General features: G+C 30.0%; 2 protein-coding genes and 1 non-coding gene across 4 annotated transcripts; all 3 read left to right on the top strand.

The window, feature by feature from the left end:
• The first annotated feature begins 2541 nt into the window (after positions 1-2541).
• TRNAK-UUU (transfer RNA lysine (anticodon UUU)) lies at positions 2542-2613 on the top strand. Its single transcript has one exon. It is a non-coding gene; the product is annotated as a tRNA-Lys (tRNA).
• Positions 2614-9666: 7053 nt separating this feature from the next.
• Positions 9667-17055, top strand: LOC120077924 (casein kinase 1-like protein 6). The gene is made up of 14 exons (XM_039032033.2): positions 9667-11343; positions 11431-11471; positions 12358-12427; positions 12974-13122; positions 13216-13311; positions 13599-13669; positions 13818-13879; positions 13963-14026; positions 14152-14236; positions 14620-14746; positions 14983-15056; positions 15138-15201; positions 15306-15421; positions 16626-17055. Exons 1-14 carry the CDS (start codon positions 11268-11270, stop codon positions 16878-16880), a joined length of 1350 nt encoding a protein of 449 aa, XP_038887961.1. The 5' UTR covers positions 9667-11267; the 3' UTR covers positions 16881-17055.
• A 1949-nt stretch (positions 17056-19004) lies between these two features.
• LOC120078330 (CRIB domain-containing protein RIC6-like) lies at positions 19005-22283 on the top strand. Of its 2 annotated transcripts, XM_039032571.2 has the most exons (5): positions 19005-19152; positions 19236-19424; positions 19522-19622; positions 20619-20697; positions 21629-22283. In XM_039032571.2, exons 2-5 carry the CDS (start codon positions 19364-19366, stop codon positions 22051-22053), a joined length of 666 nt encoding a protein of 221 aa, XP_038888499.1. In that variant the 5' UTR covers positions 19005-19152; positions 19236-19363; the 3' UTR covers positions 22054-22283. The 2 variants fall into 2 exon arrangements, with proteins under 2 accessions (XP_038888499.1, XP_038888498.1); XM_039032570.2 differs by lacking the exon at positions 19005-19152 and having other exon boundaries at positions 19223-19424.
• The last annotated feature ends 729 nt before the right edge of the window (positions 22284-23012 follow it).

Raw genomic sequence — 23012 nt, 5'->3', positions numbered from 1 at the left:
AACCATTAAATACATAAAAGCTTACAAATTTCTAAAACAATGCTCTATTTGTCCAAATTTAAATGACATATTGTCTACGAGTATATATCATCTTATCTTGTATTATGGTGTCCATTTGGACTCAATTACATCTTATTTGAAAATTTTACACACGGACGTATCACAATCATCACTCTCATGTTGTTGAGGCATGAAAACATCATGACATAGACTCCATCAATCCACTAGAAGAATATTAGATATAGACTTCAACAAATATTATTAGCACCTCTTAGGAAACACAAATATATATCAAACCAGCGGTTCATTGAAGATGATGTTTGTGTCAATGAGAGGACCAAAATATATTTATCTAAATATGGCTAATTATGTCGGAGTAAGTTCCTTCTTAATTTTAGAGATACATTTTTATATATGAGAATAACATGAAATGGCCACAAGAAAATGATGATTAGGAAAATGATCACTAGGATGAATCTTTGTTTCCAATTCCATTATAACCTACATTATTTCATTAAATAGATAAATTAAAAGTCTTAACACACATATTGAGTCAGACTAAAAAAAAAATCTAAAACCGATCGGGTATGGGACAGGCCAAAAACATTAGCTTACATGCACTCTACACCTGGTCCTGCTTCCCTTCCCGGTCCCACCTACCCACATCGAACCCCCGGTCCCACCCACCCGTATCCCACCCTAGTCCCCACCCCTGTCAATATCTTAAGTAGCTCGGCTAGGCTTCATATTTCAGTCGCTCGGTTCCACCCGCATCACACCCTAGTCCCCCCTGTCCGGTCAATATCTCAAGTAGCCCGTTTCATTGAATTATAAGGTCTCAAAATTAGCAAATCAAAATTTAAACAGTATATATATATATATATATCATGTACAAATCAACTCATACACTATTTATAGACCTAAAAAATTCTAAAATGCAACGTTCTTTTTCACAAAAAGTCCAAAAATTTATGAAACCCAATGAAAATAAAACCTATAAACCTGTTACAAAAACAAAAATCATTTTTTTCAAACAAATAAGCTCGAACAAGATTGAAACTCACTATTATAACAAAAGTATAAAGATTCACAAAAGCATGAAATCAAGAACAATGAAGAAATCCAAAACCAGAACCCTTCTAAAATGTGTGAAAATACTTACTTAGATGAAGATAAACTTTAAATTTTGAATGTTTTTCCTAAAAAATGGTATAATGGTCTTTTTCTATCTCTAGTAAATATTGAGGGGTCAAAAATACATTATTTTTAAAATGATTTTTTTTTTTTCCAAAGGAAAACTTCTAAGAGGTTACAATTGTCAAATTTCTGAATCACAGCCGTAAACAAAATTTCACATTAGTTAATTTGTACTAAAGTTATATGCATTCTATAAATTCGACTACAAATTTCAACTACGAAGATGGGAAATCAAACTTTTGAATCCAATAAAAAAATATTATATCAATTACATTTAAGTTAAGTTCATTTTGACACTAGTTTTTCAGGTATCGTTTGATAATAATTTTGATATTTATTTATTTATTTATTTTAAACTTATTTCTGTTTCCTCCCAATTTTAATTATGATTTTCATCTTTATAGGATCACTTAAGTTCGAAGTTAAATTATAATAATTGATTAATTTTAAAATTGTCTGTTGATTATATTTAAAACGGTCCGTTGATTAATTTTTAAAACGGTTCGTTAATTTTAAAACTGTCCGTTTTGATGCTGAAGGCCTATAAAAGGTGAGGCCTTCGGCAATTCGTAAAACACAGGATTCATTTTTTCTTAATTCCCAACTTCATTTTCCCCTTCTCCTTCATCTTAGCTTTCCGAGCAGTGAGTTTAGAAAGGGTGTACGTTCCAATCGGTAACGATTTTGCTCTTCGCTTGACCGTCGTGCCCTGACGGCTTACAGTTCATCGTTCTGAGGGCCCTGCTATTTCCAACATATTTTTTTAAAGATCAACAAACACAATAAAACACTAATAAATTTCAGTATTGTTCATCCTTAAAAAAAGTGATGCATTTATTTTACAAATTTATAAAGGTTTGTAATATATATATATATATATATGAACTAAAATGAATCAACGTTGAAAGTATAGATCAAAATGAATATACCAAAAGTATAGATGTCTAAATGAACTAAAGTTAAAAATACAAGAATCACAGTAGTATTTCAAACTATTAACACACATATACCAACCATGTGATGTGATCATTTTACGATCAACCATCCATTGTAATGCGATAGTGAGAGGAAGGATATAGTAAAGAAAAAAAGAAAATAGAACATAAAAAAGACAAGAAACCACACACATATATACATATTAAAATATAGTTTTAATTTTTCGTGCGAGTGAATTTCTATTTGGAAATTAATTACTACAAGTTAATTGAAGTAAAAAGTATACATTTAGGCTATGCTTAAAAGGGAAAAAAAAAGGTTCAATAAGTAAGACATGATATTTAAAAAGTTTGGAAAACATAATTTAAACTTAAAATATTTACATCATAATAATAGTTATATGAAAAAGCCGTCTTAGCTCAGTGGTAGAGCGCGTGGCTTTTAACCACGTGGTCGTGGGTTCGATCCCCACAGACGGCGTTGTTTTTTATTTTTTTTTACTTTTTTAGTAATTATATAATTTTTCCTTTTTCTGTTTAATATTATCATATAATTAAATAAAATAAAGTTATAATCGTGACACGCATTTCCCTACTTTCTCTATATATTTTTTTTTTCCTTTTTTGTCCGTAGTTTCTTTTATTGTATTTTACTTTTAATATGTTTTGTTTGTATTTATAGGCTAGATTATAATAAATTTAGTTGGTTGAGAAAGTTAAAATTTGGTCCATTTAAGTTAGAATTTCATAAAATCTTAGGCATTATTTATGAGTTTTTTTTTCTTTTCCTTTCAAACTATAAGGACTTAATTCTAACTTTTCAATTATAGAAACCAACATCGACTATATATTATAAGAATCGAATTTATAATTTAAATTAGCATATTAATGTTAATATCAACAAATATTGTTGGTTAAAAATGTTGAGATTATTAAAAAAAAAAATTAAAAACACTTTTTATCTTTAAACTTTTATAAAAGTAATAACCCACTCATAAACTTTGGTGTATGTATTGGAAGTAGTTTTAAAATGATTAAAATAATTTTTAATGTAAAAACCCACTTCAAAACATGTATTTAAAACTCATAATTAACATAATATTTAATTTTACACTTTCAAATGCAGTTTTTACATCGATAAAATGAGTTTTTGAATGATCATAAACATGCTTTTATAGTGATTTTAACCATTTTTAAATAACTTTCAAACATACCCTTAGCTTGTGACAGTCTAAACTATAAATCATATGAACTAAATTTTAACTTTCTCCGAATCATAAGGACAATAATTGTAATTGAATTTGCACGTGAATTTAAAGAAAAACACTATTGATCTCTAAGTTCTTGTTTGGTAACAATTTGATTTTTTGTTTTGAGTTTTTGAAAATTAAGCCTATAAACACCCATTCTGTTTTTTGTGACAATCAACTATCGATGATCGACCGTCATGACTGTTGGTGATCAATTGTTGTGATAGTCTTTTTCAGATACATGACTGCTTGTGATAGTGGACGACTTTTTTTCCTACCATTTCCCCTTCTTCCTCAATTTCCCCTTCTTTATTTTCAAAAATAAAAAAATAAAAACAATCTCCGATTGTTCAAAGATCTTCTTTGCTCATGGTGTCGATTATACTAGTTGAGGGAACTGACAAATGAATTATGAATGTTGTTAAATGCAAACCTCATAGGTAAACTCATTTCATAACTACAAGAAAAAATATATAATTTAGGGATTTAAAGCAAAACTAATGTGTTGTGAATATGTTAGTATATTGAATTTCAAACTTTATTACTTTATTATCCAAACATCTATTTGTCATTTAAAAAGAGATAAATAAGAATTTTAAAGTCAAACTAAATTTGCTATAAAACTTAATTTCAAAACTCTGTTACCTTGTTACTAAAAATTAATTAAGTTTTTTGTATATAAAAATAACTAACTCGTGAAAAATTAATTAATTTTTTTATATATAAAAATAATTAAATCATTATCATTCCTACATTATTGTCATAAAAATTAAGAGGTCTAATAAATTAATGGTTTAAAACATATTTTGGTTCATAAACTTTGAAGTTTGTTCTATTTTGGTATCTAACTTAAAAAAAAAAAGACGTTTATTATAGTCCCTGAACTTTTAAAAAGTGCTTACTTTAGTTTCTACTATTAAAAATCGTCAACTCTTGAATGAAATGATGAGATGATGATTTGTATTTTTTATGACTAGGTTGCCGAATAAATTAGTCACACTAAAAAAATTTAGGGTTTCAATTTTGAATTAGTTGGTAAAGTGATATTCTATAAAACTCAAAAATCGTCTCACGTTCAAGATTTTGATCGTTCAGTTTTTTGGTGCTTTGATTGTTGACATTTTACTTCACCTTCATAATGTTTAACACATGCTAGATGCAATTTCTTTAAATAGTTAACAAATAGTAGGGACCAAAATAAACACTTTAAAAAGTTTAGGAACCAAAACAGTCTTTTTTTAATAGGGATCAAAATAGAACAAGACAAAAAGTTCATGGACTAAAATAAGATTTAATTTAGGAGTATAGAAGAAAAGTCTAATATAAATTTTATTTTAGAATGAATAGATTAAATTTTTAATTCAAAATTATGACAGAAATTTAATATCGTTGAAAGAAAAATTGATCCAGGTTATAAATTCACGAAATACGATTACAAAAATGAGAAAAAATAGATTATCTAAACCCATGCATCCATCCTAAACACAGACATTTGTGATTCTACTTTACAACCCCCTCTTCCCACAAATATTTGATTTTCAGACTTTTGATTCTGAATATGTAGCCTTTACGCCCTCTTATAGGCTCTGAATTTTTAATTAAAGGTGTGTTTGGTCGTTATGTTTTGAAGATGTACCATTTTATTGTGTTTTAAGAGTGGATTTAAAAAGTTGAGTAATTGTATTTGTTGACACGACGTTTTAAATTGGGAATTATATTTTCTCTCTCTCCCTCATTTGATTGTTATGTTAAAATACTATTTTGGTCCTCATCCCTTATATTTAATATTTGTTTTGTTTTTCTCTCAGAAGATACTTTAAGTTTTGTTCTGTTTTATTCCGTGTACTTTCAAGTATTCAATTTTAATCCTCACACTTTAATAAATCTTAAATTTAATTCCTTACAAGTAAATTTTATAAAAATTGACTAAATAATAATAATAATTTTCATGCATAAAACTATAATTTAGACCGAAAATATTAATAGAGAACAAAAAGTTTTTTTTTTAAAAAAAAATCATCAATAAACAAGTAGTAGGGCGTTTTTTTTTTTTGAAAGTATATGCATTAAAATTGAACATTACAAAGTACATGGATCAAAATTGAACAAACCATAAAGAACATAGACTAAGATGATATTTTAACATAATTATTATTTTTAATTTAAAATATTGTGTCAACAATTAAAATAATACTAATAATAATTACTCAAGAGGCATTGGGGCATTGTGATGAGTTTCTTCTTTTAGTACAATTGAAGGTAGGAGGATTCAAACCACATACCTCGTTTTAACTAACACACTCAAAGTCAATCGAGTTATGTTCGCTTTGGCACGTTGTGTTGAATTATTAAATATGAAGTTGTTTGGTCTTTGATAGTCCAATGTATAATTTTTATATTTAGAGTGTAGAATAGCTAACCAAACGTTCCAAAATTTACAAATATATTATTGTTGTCAACGGTGTAGTTTAATACACATGTCTATATATACTTGCTTCAATCAACCCACCATGCAATGCCCTTAATTGATAAAAAAATTTAATTATGTATTAATCATATTTTTAGTATTATTGTAGGAGTAAGGGATGAACTTTCGACCTCTAAAAAAGAAAAAAAAAGTTAATTATCATTAAATTAAGTTCACATTAACAATCATATATAAATCATTTAACCAAAAAGAAAAATGATGCCTCTTTTAAATTATTGTTTCATTAACGTATTTAATCACACATATATGACACTAAGAAAATGTATTGGCAAGTGCTCAAAAGTGTTACTAAAATAATAATTGAATGAACAACTGACTTTATATCAACAAAGTTGATTGAAGAAAACAAAAACACAATGATTAAATTGAAAATTAAAGATTACAAACACTATCCTGGACATTTTGCCCTAAAAAAAAAGGAAAAAGAAAAAAAATCCTATATATTTAAGAGAAAGTTAGAATTTATTTTTTATGATTTTAAAAATGAAAATTTAGTCGTTATAATTCGATAAAACTTCATAAATAATACTTGATAAACCCTCATAAATTCTAATTTTAGAGACTATTTAGAGGATTTTATCATATTACAAAGACTAGAGGTGTGTTTGAAATACATTATCACGTATTTAATTTAAAAAATATGAATGTTTTCAACTATGGGAAAATGAACCATAATATTTACAAATATAACAAAATTTCACTGTATATCTGAGATAGACCACATTAGACCGTGAGATAGATAGTAGTTTATCGTAGTCTATCATAGATAGACTATTATCTGTGTCTAGAGATCGATAGTAGTTTATCGTAAATGGACTATGATATTTTATTATTATTTATAAATATTTTTTTCTTAAATTAATCTAAATATATCCTAAAATTTTAATTTCCTCCGAAATAAGGGAAAGAGGAAAAAGAAAGGAAAAAAAAGTTGCCGGCTGGGGCCAAATGGAAGCACGTTTATGTACAAGCAACGTGGGCTCTCTCTCACCATTTAATTGACAGCACAAACGTGTGCGGCTCGGCGGTCGATTGATAACCAATTTACGTATCTACCCTCCACTAATTTGACCACATTAATTAAGGATTTATATTACAAAAAGTAATTCAAACCTCTGCCACTTGTTTAAAATAAAAATACCCTTGTTATTATTATTATTATTCTTTTCCCCCCCAAAAATCGTTGTATTACTCTTCATCGTTCATCAGTGTTTCAAAATTAATTTTGAAGGTGAGAATTGTTCAAATGTTGGACAGAAAGAATTGGGACTTCAATCAGTGTAGCGATGAATTGTAATAAGAATTTAGAACCGAATACCTTATTGTTGGAGTATCTCGACTTTGTTTGTTGGCATTTTGAACAATCAAGTACGAGAATTTTGTTGTCCGATCAGCAAGTCGGGATTCGGGACGATGCGCCCTAGTCCCCGATACCTATTCAAAATCTGTATTTAGCATATTTATTTATTCATAGTTATTTACGATTATGGTCTTAAGGTTTAAAGTAATGCGCTATATAAACTCTCTAGTCATAGATGCACGGTTTGTGCATTCAGAAAACGTTCTTTCTAATAATACTATTTTTCCTCTACCCCGTGGACGTAACTAATATTACTCTGTTAGTGAACCACGTATATCTATGTGTCGATTTTTGCTTTTTTTATATTTTTCAATTGTCGTTTTCTTTAACACATGTATTGTTTTATACCCTAATTTTGTACTAACATTTTAACATATATATTCTATCGATGATAGTTTCGAAGCATTATAAGAAATATTACAATTATTTTTTTTAAGAATATAAGTTTTCCTTTTTAAAAAACAAATAAACGGCAAAAGTTAGGACTATTTTTTAAATTTTATCCTTCACAAATAAGGTTACATGTTCCATATCTAAATTTTGAGTTAGTGTTAATTAGATTTATAAACTTTAAAACGTTTAATTAAAACACCAAATTAATGATCGTATCAATTTAAACTCTGAATTTTCATAAGTGTGTCAATTTATATTTCATTACATTTCGTTTGGATAAACATGATGTGAAACTTATAATCTTATTAATTAGATAAGTAAACTTCCATAATCAAATCAATTTATACCATTTACTAAGATTACCTTAAAAATTGCCAACACATCAAATCTTACATATGTATAGATTTCTCTAAATGTTGAAAGATTGCAATCAATATATTGATGATTTTTAGAGGAAAATCTAAGGGTTGAAATTGATTGACTAATGAAATTTTAGAGATTTAATTGATAAAATTAGTATTCTCACATAATGTTTATTCAAACGAAATGTAATGAAAAAAATATAAATTTATATAATTAAGAAAATTCATAGTTTTAAAATTGATACAATTTTCATTAAGGTTAATAAAAAATAGGAAATTTTTAATTTGTATCAATTTAAACCTTGAACTTTGGTATATATATCAATTCACATCCTCCTTTAGACTTACTTCGAAAAATGTTGTCCGAAACATAAAAGTTTCAAATTAAACTTATATATTATTATAAGTAAATCATTTTAGACTCTTTATTAGGATTGCGTTCGAAAATCAACCATGCATTCAATTCTTACTTGCACGTAAACTTCCTTAAATGCATGTAAACTTCCTTAAATATTGGATTGATAAAATTGACAATTAAAACTGATGAATGAACAAGTTTGAAACGAAACTTTAATTGATAGTTTAAATTAATTCATTTATGAAAGTTCAGAAGTAAAATAAAATTATAAGCTTCACACGATGTTTATCCATATAAAATTTAATGAAAAATTGTAAATTGCTATATTTACAGAAGCTTATAGTTTAAATTAATACAAATATTAGTCCATTATTTACACAGATATAAATCCATAACCTTAGAGGTGTAAATTTGATACTAAAAAGAAAGGAAAAAAAAAAAAAACCATTATCGTCTCTAAGTTTCAAAATGTGTAAGTTTTGAGTATGATTTTAATTTAGTCTATAAGTTTCAAAATTTTATGTAATCTATTATTTAGATACGAGTCTTATTTCAATTTAATCCCTAAGTTTTAAGATTTTCATTTTTTAACTTTTTTTTTGCTAAATACTTACTTTTTGTCTTTAGTTGTGAGGCTAAAAAAACCGATGACTCGAAAAATCCAACCAACCCAACCTAATCCATACGATTTGGGTCGAGTTATCAATTAGATTAGTTCATGGGTTCACCTCAAGTAACCCAAAACCAACTTGAACCAATCCAAAGTTATTATTAATTTTTAAAATAATGTTTTTTTAAACTTATGATACAATTATATATATGTGTGTTTTGGATAAATTATCCTCCAACCATTCCTAAAATAAATTGAAATTGGATTGTTAATCTTAATTTAATATATAAAAATAATTAAATAACAATTGCACACATTAACACTTTACATATTTTTCAGGACAAAATTTTAAATAAATGATCAAAGTAATCCTAACAAATCAAATCCAAATGTTTCATGATTGGATTGGATTCATTATTTAATAAGAATTACTGCAGTTGAAAAAATTTACGATTCGAACAATTCACTTGCATCTAAAATTATTTCACCCATTCTAAGAAGAATTTAAAAATAATAATTAATTTTGTTTCACTACCTCGGTCATTAAAATAAAAATTTGACTACATAACTATTTAAAATTAATTTATAGATGCAAAACTAGACCCAAAGACCCAAAAAAGGGGTTTGACACTGACATTTTTTTTTTGGTTTGTTTTGCAAAAATTCCAAGGAGACTTCTAGTCAGATGTAAGTTTTTCCAAAAAGTATGATGTGGGATGAGTGATTTGCTTTAGATTCTTGGAAGTGGCTGGCGAGCAACCTTAGGGGAGATGACATTCCGAAGACTGTTTGTGCGATTTGGAGTTTGTGGAACCATAGAAATCGCCTCCTCTCCTCATACTCTCCTTGCAAAAAGATTGATGTTTTCTCTCTTCCTTAGGACTTCCTTGCACCGATGAGATTTGCGAGCTGCATGAGTCATGATTATTGTTGGTCCCCCTCTCCTGAAGGTTGCTGGAAGCTCAATATGGATGTCTCAAGCAATGAAAAAAGTTATGATGGATTGGAGTGGGTGGTTTGTGACTCTCGAGCATCTCCTATCTACACTGGGTTCGAACATTTTGAAAATGGTAGGTCTATTAAAACGCTTGAAGGTGAAGCCATCAGATCAGGACTGTTGTACTTTATCTAGATATCTATGTTTCAGAAGTAACCCCTAATTGTTGAATCTGATTCAATCGAGATCATTAGTGCACTGAATAAGCTGTCAACTGATCTTTCAAAGACAAAAAAATTATGAAACTAGGGTTGAGATTGTGCTACGTACGAGTGTTATTTCTTATGTTCATTGTTTTCATTCTTGTAATTTTGTGGCTCATTCGCTTTCTCACGTTGTTTTTTTTTTTATTATTTTAGTACCCTACCTTATTCTTATGTTCAAGAAATGTATGAGATTTGTTGGGAGTTTGTTTCTTGGATTGGTTGCATCTATTTTCCATTAGGATTGTATTGGTGGTTAAGTGTTTCCTTAACAAAGTTTGATTTAAAAAAAAAAAAAAAACTAAACACAAAATTTATGGACAAAAATGTAATTTTGTTTTTTTTTTAAAGACAAATTAATAAAGCAGGCTTCTGTTGTTTAGAATTTTTTTTTTAATAAAAAAACCATTATAAAAATAATAAAGAAAAAAGGCTAGAGAGAGAAAGAGAGAGGAGAGAGAGAGAAGGAAGAAGAGAAATACATCGGCCGCCTGACCTCTTTTCTTCTACCGTCTCTCTCATCGCCACCATTTTTCCTCTCTTTCTTTAACATTCCTTCTTCTTCTTCTTCTTTCAACCCTAATTCTCTTCTTCCCTTCAATTTGTTTGTTTCTCCTTCAAATCCCATCTTCTTCGATTACCTCTTCTCTCCATTATTATTTGTTTTTCTCATCTTTCAAGACCATTTCCCCCTTTTTATATTCATTTCTTCGGTCAATGTAGCCTCTTTTCCTAATCAAACTAGGGTTTCAATTCCCCGTCTCCGGTTTGAGTATGTAGTTCCAACAGGATCTTCTTCTTTTGACTACCTTTGATTTCAAACAACTCTCTTTTTTGTTTCTTTTTCGTGTATCGTTCTGTCAGTATCATCGTTTATTGTAATAATCCAAGCCGACTTTCTTGTTCTTCAATTTGATTTGTTAAGTGGGTCTTCGAGAAGAACTCGATTGTTGTAATCTGCTGAAGTCGTCGGAAGTGGAATTACGTTACCCTGCCGAAAAAAAAAGGATCATACTATTGTAGACGACGATTGGAGGCAATTCTGGGTGGTGGTTGTTGTTGTTGTTGCATTTGAGCTTTTGGGTTGACTTTGATTTGATTAAAGAATTGGATCATGGACCATGTGATTGCGGGGAAGTTCAAGCTCGGAAGGAAGATTGGGAGTGGGTCTTTTGGAGAGCTTTATTTAGGTCTCTCTCTCACAAGAGTTTCTCTTGTTTTGTTTTCTCTGTTTACCAACGGTGGTTTTGATTCATTTGTTTTCTTTATTGTTGCAGCTGTTAATGTGCAAACTGGGGAGGAGGTTGCTGTCAAACTAGTATGTGACTGGGCTTCAATGCAAGCATTTTCGTGTTTTTTGTAATTTTGATTTCAATAAACTGTTTACTTTTTCATTATCAGTAGTTGCTGCATCGAATTTCTGTTTACTCGCATCAAGATAGATTCAAATGCTTTTTTTTCTTGTTGTTAGTGTCCTTTGATCATATTATGAGAAGCGTCAGTTATTTATAACCACCTTTTCTTTTCCAGTCTACTTCAATCAATTTTAAGTACACAATAGAAAGCTGGACTGCATTCTTTGCCAAACGGCAACTGATTTTCAAAACAAGAAAAATGGAAAAAGGAAGAAGAAGAAGAGATCATTACTCTTACACCAATTTGGAGAAGAAAATTATCAAAGATATTTTAAAGCTGAATAAGATGTTTTCTGATAAAGTGTATGGCTCAGTTGGATCAGAGGATTAGAACAGGAAGGAACTGAGAAGCTGGTGGTAAACAATATTCCATTTACCTTGATATGAGAGGAAAGAATGCGGTCTTAGTGTTTTTTGCTATTCTCTCTCCTGCTTTCTCTTACAAGACAGACAGTAATTTTTAGTTCATAGACATCATTTTTACTTAATCGATTCCCTTTACCTTTTTTTTGTCTTTCCCTCTTAATTCCTTTGATTTTAGGAACTGGCTTTTTATGTTTTCTCACTTGTTTCTGATGGTCTGATAATTGAACGAGTAATTACTGGTCCCTGGATGTGACATTTAATCCTTTTGTTGTTCATATCATATGCTTTTAAACAAAAGCATTCTCTTTTTACTGAAGCTTTCAGGTCCTGGTATGGTTATGTTTAAATTTTGAGGGACCACTACAATCAAATAAATAAAACAGTTCTTTATGACTTGTTCTAAGCCTAGTTGTTATTTTTCAGGAACCTGTGAAAACCAAGCATCCTCAGCTTCATTATGAGTCCAAATTGTATATGCTTCTTCAAGGAGGAAGTAAGCCTCTCTCTCATTTTCTCTCTCTGATGATTAGATGCTGTATAAATGGATGTGTAATTTTCTAAGTAATGGAGAATTAAAGATATGCAATTTTTAGTTTGCATCATTTAATGGTGGACGAAGAATGCCAGGGGACAGTTGGATGTTCTTGGTACCAGTGGCCAGATTCATCCTTGTCCTTTGTCCAGGTGGCAATAACATATTACATTAGTTTGGGGATCTAATCAAATCAAACCTCTTATCCAAATAAGAGGAACATGAAAGAAATGGTTTGCATTAAATTCGTTGATATTTAGGGAAGTTTCTGCGACAGAATGCTGATGCATGTCACTCTTACAAAGTTAAACTTCTTGTTGGTAGACATTTCATTGTGATGTTTCTTTGTAGCCAAATGATGATTCAAATACAACTGCTCTTTACCTTGGCTATTCATTTATCTTCTAAGCTAAGCCTTACATGTTGCAAAATTTTGGAAAGGGTCATCATTTTTTTTTGAATAAGCTCTTTTATGATGTTATTAAATACTATACTTTGTCAATGTAGCGGGAATCCCCCACCTGAAGTGGTTTGGAGTTGAGAGTGATTACAACATTATGGTGATTGATCTTCTGGGGCCAAGTTTGGAAGATTTATTTAACTACTGTAATAGAAAGTTTACATTGAAAACTGTCTTGATGCTTGCAGATCAATTAGTAAGTGTGCAGGACTGCTTTTGTATTGTATACGTGAACATTGGTTGGATGGTCAAGCTAACTAACCCCCTCCCTGTTTATAATAACTTTCAGATTAACAGGGTTGAGTACATGCACTCAAGAGGTTTTCTCCATCGTGATATAAAGCCCGACAACTTCTTAATGGGACTCGGGCGGAAAGCCAATCAGGTAGTATTTATATGTAGTTTTGTATGGTTCTCTATGCCCTATCGAAGGGAGATTTTATTAGGTTCTTATCTTTTATTGATGGGTTTTATTGATGGAAACTCAGGATAATATCCCTTGCAACGATTTAAGGAGCAAAATCTTATATTGTTATTTGTTCCATTGTATCTAATATAGTTTTGATGAAGGATAATGATAATTTTGTTATAACTTGTATAATTGCAATTACAGTTCATGGTCCCTCCCTCCTCTCTCTCTAACCAGTGTTTCATGTAATAATGCTGTTATAGGTATACATCATTGACTATGGCCTCGCAAAGAAGTACAGGGATCTTCAAACTCATAAGCATATACCATACAGGTCAATACTGATCTTAACCTTAGAGCTGATAAATTATGGTTCTATTTGGGACATGACAATATACTTTTGTTTTCAATTGTCTAATTCTGTGAACTTTCAGATAATATCTATATATAAGTCTTACAGTTTTTTCACCTCACTTTTTCAGGGAGAACAAGAACCTCACTGGCACAGCTCGCTATGCTAGTGTCAACACTCACCTAGGAATTGGTGAGTAGTTGGAAGTGGATAAACTTCAAAATTTTGTAAATGTCTCCGCATTTTTTTTAATGTCATGTTTCTTTTATGGGCAGAGCAAAGCAGAAGGGATGATCTAGAGTCTCTTGGTTATGTGCTTATGTATTTCCTCAGAGGAAGGTTGGTCTACCGAACTCCTAAAGAACACCCATACATGTTTCAGGGCACTCAAGTAAAATACATGAATGCTGCCTATCTTTTTCTTTTTTGGTTTGCGTATAATAACTTTAAAATTTCCGTTTCAGCCTTCCCTGGCAGGGTCTGAAAGCAGGCACAAAGAAGCAAAAGTATGATAAAATCAGTGAAAAAAAGATGTCCACTCCTATTGAGGTATCCCCAAACAAAAATGCATACTGTATACATGATCACACATGTAATTTTCAATTTGAATGATCAGATTGTCAGTAATGATGGTTTGATTAATAAGTATTAAATTATTTATTATTTTAGAATAATTACTAAGAAAACTGGTGAAACTTCCATTAGATGGAGCAGAATATAAACGTGATGATGAGAAAACACAATAAAACTACTATAAGGTTTATTTTATTCTTTATTAGTATTATTATTGAATTCCAATTTTTATCTGTTCATTGCAAGTTGCAACCAACACAACCCCACCATGATCGTAGAACAATTTCTCTTTTATGGGCAATTAATTAGTCTCCATCCTTGCTACTGTTGGTTTAATTCATTGTAATTATGTTTTATAGGTGCTTTGCAAATCACATCCACCTGAGTTTGTATCTTATTTCCATTACTGTCGATCACTGAGATTTGAAGACAAACCAGATTATTCATATTTAAAGCGACTTTTTCGCGACCTATTCATACGAGAAGGTAATTCATTGTTCATGATATCAACCTTCTAACATTTTATTCAAGATATTTGTTTCTGTTTTTGTATGACCTAGGTTGGTGTACGTTCATTCATCTTAGTTTAATCTGGTTTCTTATTGGAAAGAATTTGGTACTTGAACGTATTTAGTGGCTTTTTATCTCCTTTTTTCGTTATCCATTATACTCTTCAGCGTTGAGTACAGATTTCTTAGTAGGATCTGAATATTTCCTTTCAGGCTATCAATTTGATTATGTCTTTGACTGGACTATACTGAAGTACCCTCAAATTGGAAGCAGTTCAAGAGGACGAGTAAATACTTGCAACTTTTTCCTTTTGTTTATTATTTGGTTTATACTGATTTGTTAATTTGGTTTCTCGTTCCATTTGTAGCACTCTAGTGGGAAAGCCGCAGCTACTCCAGGACCATCTGCAGAGAGGCCAGAGAGAAACTCAGGTTTGCTTCCGTCAAGTTTTTCCTATTTTGAATTTTTTTTTTGTTTTTTCTTTTTTAAAAAAGAACTAAGAAACATAAATTTTACTTGGTATTATTTGCTGAAGTTGGGAAAGAGATCCGAGAAAGATTTTCAGGGGCAGTTGAAGCATTTTCCAGGAGGAATATTTCCAGTTCCAGTCCACATGTTGATCATTCTAAACAAAAGGCTCATGAGGATGTGGTAAATTATTTTCATTGAATTGGAACTAAAATTTTATCGATGTATGTTCCTATCATTTAGATAACGTATTACTTTTATCCAAATCTAACCATTGAATCTTCTAGCTTTGGATCAATTTACATTTTTTATTTTATCTTTCGAAATTCTGTGTTACTTGCAAGTCCTTTTCCCAGTAGTCATATTCTTAAAATTATTTATAGTTACAAGGTTGAATGGTACCTGACGTTATTTTCACAAAACAATTATGATGAGATGAGACTGTCTTATGGGAGGAGAGGAGAGGCTGTTTGGCCCTTTTGGTGGATATTCTTTCTATTTCTGGAGGATAACAACCATCATGGGTTGACCTAGTGATAAATAAGGGAACATCCCTTGATAAAGAGCTAATTGGTGATGGTTCAATCCATGGTGACCAACATTTATTATCCTATGAGTTTCCTTGATAGCCAAATGTTGGAGAGTCAAGCGGGTTGTCCTATGAGATTAGTTGAGGTGTGCGTAAACTGGTCTGGACACTCACGGATATCAAATGAAAAAAAAATTCTGGAGGGACACTGAAAATAGAAGAGTGAATGCATGCATCATGTTTGAAAATGGGTAGTTTTGTTCAGCTCGTTTTACAGGCTTGCTCGCGAAACTTGCTAGAGAGGGGAGGGGAGGGGAGGGGGAGGGGGAGGGAAGCAAAGAAACACGAATTCTTAAATTGAAAATCATTAAACTGGAACATGGAATGAAAATAGTTAAATGACGCTCTGCACGGCTAACAACCAAGCCCTAGGAGTTGCCTGGTTGGAAATACTGCCCTTCCATTTGATGGTTTAGCATTCAGTTAGAAAATTGCTGGAGTGTTAGCTAAGTTCAGTTTAGCTTGGATATGATTATTGTCCTTGGATTTTGTTTGACAACCAAATTCGGATCCAATTTTCAGAGCTGTTTCTTGAACTAGTTCGTTTAAATAAATATTTTGTAACCTATCATTGTTTCTCATTTTGTTCTCAAGAACCATATTCCACCCAAATATTATGCATTTTGGGGAAGACTTAGCTAAACTTTGTAGTTTCAATTGGGAATTTTGGAGGATACTTCATACATGACCCTTTCTTCCCATGACATTGCAGTGACTGCACGCACTTCAGTGAGTTCATACTTGTAGAATGTGTTATATGAACTTTCTAATTGAAGTTATTGCTACCCTTGTTTTCAGCATCCTGATTCAGGACGTGGTTCTTCTCGATATGGAAGCTCCTCAAGAAGAGCTGTAATTACAAATAGCAAGCCTAGTTCTTCCGGTGATCACAGTGAGGGTCGTCGACTAGTTGCAAGCACTGGACGCCCCTCTACCACTCAGAGACTTCATTCTTCTTATGAGACAAAGCCAACCTCATTTGTTCGAACATCAACAAGAAGCGGCCGAGATGATCCTCTCCGAAGCTTTGAACTTCTATCAATCAGGAAGTAACTAATACTAATAACAAGAAGGTTTTCATTAGTTTATTTGGTATACGATGCATCAGAGGGATAAAGCCCTCGCCTTCCTTTTTTTAAAAAAATTCTAGTGTTGGAAGCCTCTGTAATATTGGGAAACAGACCATTCTTGAGATTTTTCAATTGAAAAATGCTCTATTGATTTTCCAGGATTGGGATTCCTACATCTTATCTCTAAAGTTATATTTTATATTTAATTATTTTAGATTCATTAAAGGAAAGTGAGATACTTTGAGAAATATTCAATATAAGGTATTCATTAATATGTTGTACCTTTCTAGTATGTTTTGTTCTATATATTATGTACGTTTGATGACAAATGTCTCTATATCATTTATCTTACCATAAAAAGGGATGGACTATTTTGACTAAAAGAAATGAATTGAGTGTATTATAAAATTTACCTTTTTGCTTTAGGAATTTTTATGTCATACTTGAAGCCAAGGCATTTAGCATATTACACATGTAATGAAAACGGTTACAGTTGATTAATTTAATTAATATTTGGAAGTTGGATGAATGTGTTTGATTTACCAATTTTATATATAGAAATTAAAATTAAATAATTATTTAATCAAATGGAAGGAATAAATAATGTATTCATGATTAAATTTAACTATTGTTATATTGATTAATTATTTAGTTAATTAAAATATCTTTAAATGAATATTTTTAAATTAAACATTATCTAAATTATTTTATTTGATTAATAAAAATAATTAAATAAATTTATTAATTAGAATATTAATAATTAACAACAAAATTTTATATTAAATAATCAAGATAACATAATATATATATATAGTAATAATTAATTGATATCAATTATTAATTAATCCGACTCTATCCATCTCCCAAGTATAAAAATCTTAAGTATGGAGGGTATTAAAAAACTTATATCAGATGGATTTTAAAGTTCATCTTAAATTTTAAAAACTGAAATTATGTGAAATAAACACGAATATTAAATGTCCATTCGAAATCTCATGATAATATTCGTGAAATAAAACAGACCCTTAGAATCATGGGAATGTTGAAAATTATACATTGAGGGATATTAGTAAAGAAAACATGGGAAGGAGAGTGAAGAAAAGTAGCTCATTTTTTTGGCGTAGTGTTGTTTCGTGATTTTTGAAAACTAAGTTTATAAATACTACTTTCAATTACGAGTTTCTTTATTTTGTTGTCTACTATCTAATCATATTTTCAAAATTAATGCAAAGTTTTGAATACTAAAAGAAACAGCGTTTGTTAACTTTGTTTTAGGAATTTAACTAAAATATCAAATGTGTTATTTTATGAAAGATAAAAAAAACCAAGTATTATTTAAAAAAAATGATATCTAAAACCAAATAGTTATCATACGGACAGAAGTTGTCATTCGTCAAATACCTTCTCTCGTGGCAAAAAAATATGAGTAATTTCATTTTGTTTTTTCTTTTTGTGAGTCGTGAAAAAAGAAAAAGAAAAGTAAAATTGATCACAAATAAGTATAATGTTAGTTTGAAAAAAGAAAAGCCAAATTACACAAAATTCCTTGAATTATATCAACATATTTTTATTGTTTCAAAAGTTACAATATTTTTCTCACGAATATTTCAAAACCACTCTCGAAATAAAAATCCAAATCAGGGCCTTGAATGAGAATAATGGTGACCAAGAACATGGTCACGTCCCAATATTCCGTTCTGTGCCATCACCATACTCTTCCAAGTCCTAATGTTCATTTAAATTCTAACAGATTTCTACTACGAAGGTAGTTTCGGAGAATAGATGTATTTTTGTTTTTTTTTTTAAAGAAAAAAACTCTATGAACAACTTTTGAGACGAGTGGAAGACCTGTCAAAAACTTTCCTAATTTTAGTTTATACGAATAATTTTCTTTTTCAAAAAAAAAAAAAAAAAAAGGAGAAAAACCCTAAAATTTCGATCCCATTTCTGGCCAAAATTAGATGGGAAGGGAAGAAAATACAACAAACAAATTCAAAGCCACCAAATGAACGAAATCAACGATACATTTTTCCTTTTCTTTTTCTTTTTTTCTTTTTTCCCCTTAATTTTCAACACTTTAATATTTGTTTTGTTAATTCATTCATTCATTTTTCTTCTTTAACCTCTTCCCTTTTTCCCTTCCTTTTCTTCTTTTTCTCAACCATTTCTCTCTATGTTCTTCTGATTTACATGGCTTCTTTTCACTTTCTTTTCCCTCTTTTTTCCCACCATCTGGGGTTTTTTCCTTTCAAAAGGTAGGTTTTTTAATTTTATTTTCTAATAAAAAAAGTACCCAATTAATTAGGGTTCCTCTAATTGAATTTCATTTTTGGCTTAGTTTTGAACCTCTTCTCAAAGCTTGGATTTGAATTCCATCAATCTCCTTCCCCAAAAGCAGAGTTCAATCAAATCTCAATTAGTTCATTTTCCATTCAAAAAGAAGAAAAACCAAAAAGAGAAGGAAAAATGTCTAATAATAAAATGAAAGGCCTTCTCAAAGGCCTTAGATACATTTCTCAAATATTTGGTATGCAAAATCCAACCCCTTTTTCTTCATTTTTTTTTTTTCAAAAAAGATTTTTTTTTCATTTATTGTTAATTAATTTGTTTATTCTTTTGGGCAGATAATGAGAAAGAACCTGAAATGCAAATTGGGTTTCCCACAGATGTCAAACATGTTGCCCATATTGGATGGGATGGTCCTTCAGTCAATTCTCCAAGCTGGGTATATCTTTCTTTTTTCATTTTTTAAAGGTTTTTTTTTTTTTTTTTTTTTTTTTGGTACAGATAACCTATTCACAAGGTTATGTTTGTGCATCAAGGATGACATCAGTGATGATCATCTCTATCGCTATCTAATCTAACCAACTGTGAAAAAAATGGGAAAACACAACAAACCTATCGTTTCTAATGTGATTGTCATCTCTATCGTAATTTTCGTTCATTGTGTTAAAGCTATGAAATACATGATCATCCTTAACGCAATACATTATAAAATGCATAACTAAGTAGAAACTTAGTTTGACATATTTGTGGGGGCGGGTCAATAATTATAAAGATGCCTGGAAATGAGTTCAAATTCAAAAAACAAAAACTAGTTTTTTAAAAAACTAATTTTTTTAGTCTTTAAAAACTTAGCTTAGTTTTTGAAAACATTGGTAAAAGATAGATATCAAAGTAAAAAATTAGAAGTGAAGGATTCTTTGTAGACTTAATTTCCAAAAGCTAAAAATAAAAAATAAATCAGATTACCAAGCAAGGTCTTATATTTTTGGACAAAAAACTGAACTTGAATGAAAATTTAGGTTAAAGGATTTTGAAACATTAAATAAAGATTAATATTGCAACTTTTAAAAGAAAATACAAACTTAAGACCTAAAATAAAAAAAAGTGTTCTTATGAACAAGGATTAAAATATTGATGTTGATACCGACATTGACATTTCAAGTTTACGGATATCGATATCGATGGATCTTTATGTAAATCATGAATTTTATAAAATTTACTTAGATTAATAATTAAGTTGGTTTTACTCCTAAATTAAGTTATGAATATTAGATATGTTCTTAAATTACTAATTGACCCGAAGATTTAAGCTTATAGATGAAGGTAAATTTAAAATTATATCATCTAATATATTTAATATCGATATCGAATCCTTCCATTTACGGATATATCGACATGTCAACGGATGTTTTCATCCATGAGGCATTAAATGCAGATGAATGAATTCAAAGCTCCACCAGGAATATCATCTGCTCCTCATCAAGAAGATGCCTCTGGCCAATGGGCTTCTCAAGGTATCATTTCTTTACTTTTTCCCCTTTTATTTATTTATTTTTTGTTATATTTTAATAGTTTTTATGTTAAATTATTATTTTGGATTTCATTCCGTTTTGAATTTCCTATGACATATATCAACTTGATAAAAAATTAAAGATTTAAAATGTTGATTAAAAATGTATAGTTTAATGAAAAAGCTTATAAAGTCAATTTATTAAACACATTTAAAAGTTTATGGAATATTAAAATACCAAGACCGGTTTTAAATAATTTTAGAATTAAATATATCTGAGTTTAATAACTACAAAATTGAAAATTTTTTTAAAATGGAAAATTTATTAGATACAAAATTGAAAAGTGAGACTAAATTTGTAATTTAACCAAATTATAAAGAAGTAAATGGTACAAAATATCCTTAAGCTTGGAATTTTATTTAAAAAACACCTCTATACTTTTAAAAATTTCAATATTAACCTCAAATTTTTTAAACATTTTAAAACTAATCCTATAGCAGAAATTCTTCCGATTATTTATTTATTTATTATTATTATTATTATTTTTTTACATAAATTGACATCTAAATGATGTGATTGTGGCCTAAAACAGAAAAACGAATTATCGGATTATTTTGATTATTGTCACAACGTTTCAGGTCTCAATTTATATATTAAATTATAAAAGATTTCTACCACAAATATTGTTTAAAAACATTTATGAAACTTTAGTATTATAGTATTACAATTGATGTATTTTTCAATAATTTAGTCAATAAATACATAAATTTTGCATCGAGCATAGTTCCATTAATATTCGAATGTGAAATCTCGAGAGTTCAAACCTCTCACCCAAATTGTACTTAAAAAAAAATGAAATTAAAAAAATCTTTTAAATTCACACAAAAACACACGTGTGGAGGAGAAATTAATTAGGGATATGGAATTGGAATAGATTCAAAAAGAGACATGGCAGTTACGACTCGTGACCTGCCGGAGCTACCTAAATCATCGAGACGGCAGTCGTCCACCGTCGGCGGAAGCGTGGGGGAGTCTCCGACCACGAGAGAGAAATCGGAGAAGACGAAGTCAAAAAAGTCTTCAAAGTCCAAGGAATCTTCTTCGTCGGATTCGCGCCGGAGCTCCGATCTGAACCAGGGCAGCGAATCGCCGACGCAGAGCCTTCCCGGAGTTCCAAAGAAAGCGCGGCGGAAGAAATCAAAGGAGGAAGGATCGACGAGATCAAGATCCAAAACCACGGCGGGCGAGACTTGCTCGTCTCAGATCTCCGATAACGGGTCGGACGCTGGATCGGTAGCCGGATCCATTTCTAGATCCAACGACGATGACTTGTTAACGGGAGATGGGGTTTTTACATGAAAAATAATAAATATTTGCTTTTGGGGAAGATGGAAAAAGGGAGAGGGGCAATTATGTAATTTAAGGTAGTAGGTAATTTAGGGCAATTTCTTAGTTTTACTTTTTACTTTTTATTTATTTTTAATTTTTTTTTTGAAACATATTAAGTCTTTTTTTTTTAAAATACCTTTTTATTTCTATTTTCTATCAATGGGTAAAAAATTGGAAAGTACTTTTACCTTTTGTTCATATCTTCTATCATTTTCTTGGCCTATCTTATGAATATATGTAAATTAAAGGTTGAGTTATTATGAATTTGATATTATCTATATCAATTAGGGTGTTCAAAAGTTATGTCTAGTAAGCTTTTGTATTATCTATATATATATTTTTTATATATATCTTAGAATTTTTATCCTATAGTTATTTAGTTCTTATATTAAAAAAAATATTTTTCTTGTACTTTCAACTTTTGTGTTTCTTAAATCTCTATATTATCTCTATCACCTTCTCCTTCTTATTTATTATTATTTATTTTCTTTGGAGGAATTAGCTTTGCTATCTTATACATAGATACCTTATTATAGAAAGTTTTTATGTTTATTGGTGCAAAAAACTCGCTTGTGTTGTGGGGCTCTTGCGCCATTTGTTGAAACATTTCTTTAGTCTCGTTCTCTTCTTTCTAGTTGGCCTATGCGAGAGTATTTGCATCAGTGTGGTGCTCAATCAATCATACTCTTATGCCTAATTTAATACAAATAGTGTATATAATTCAGTTGAGTACAAAGAGTAAAGTCGCAATTCTCTTTGGGAGCTTACTTATTCCCTTTTGGATTGTCGAATAGAGCTATTTAGAATGCCTTCTTGTTGACACTCGCATGTGATTGTGTGTATTTGTAACACTAACAATGTTAGAGATTGCGACCAGCCACGCCCCCTCCCAGACTTAACTACAAAGTTTACATCAACAACTCTTAAAA

Source organism: Benincasa hispida, chromosome 5 (genome assembly GCF_027475165.1).
Source record: "Benincasa hispida cultivar pf3 chromosome 5, pf3_genome.v1.1, whole genome shotgun sequence".
Classification (NCBI taxonomy): Eukaryota; Viridiplantae; Streptophyta; class Magnoliopsida; order Cucurbitales; family Cucurbitaceae; genus Benincasa; species Benincasa hispida.
The sequence above is the reverse complement of the archived record's forward strand: the minus strand, read 5'-3'. Positions and strand labels throughout refer to the sequence as shown.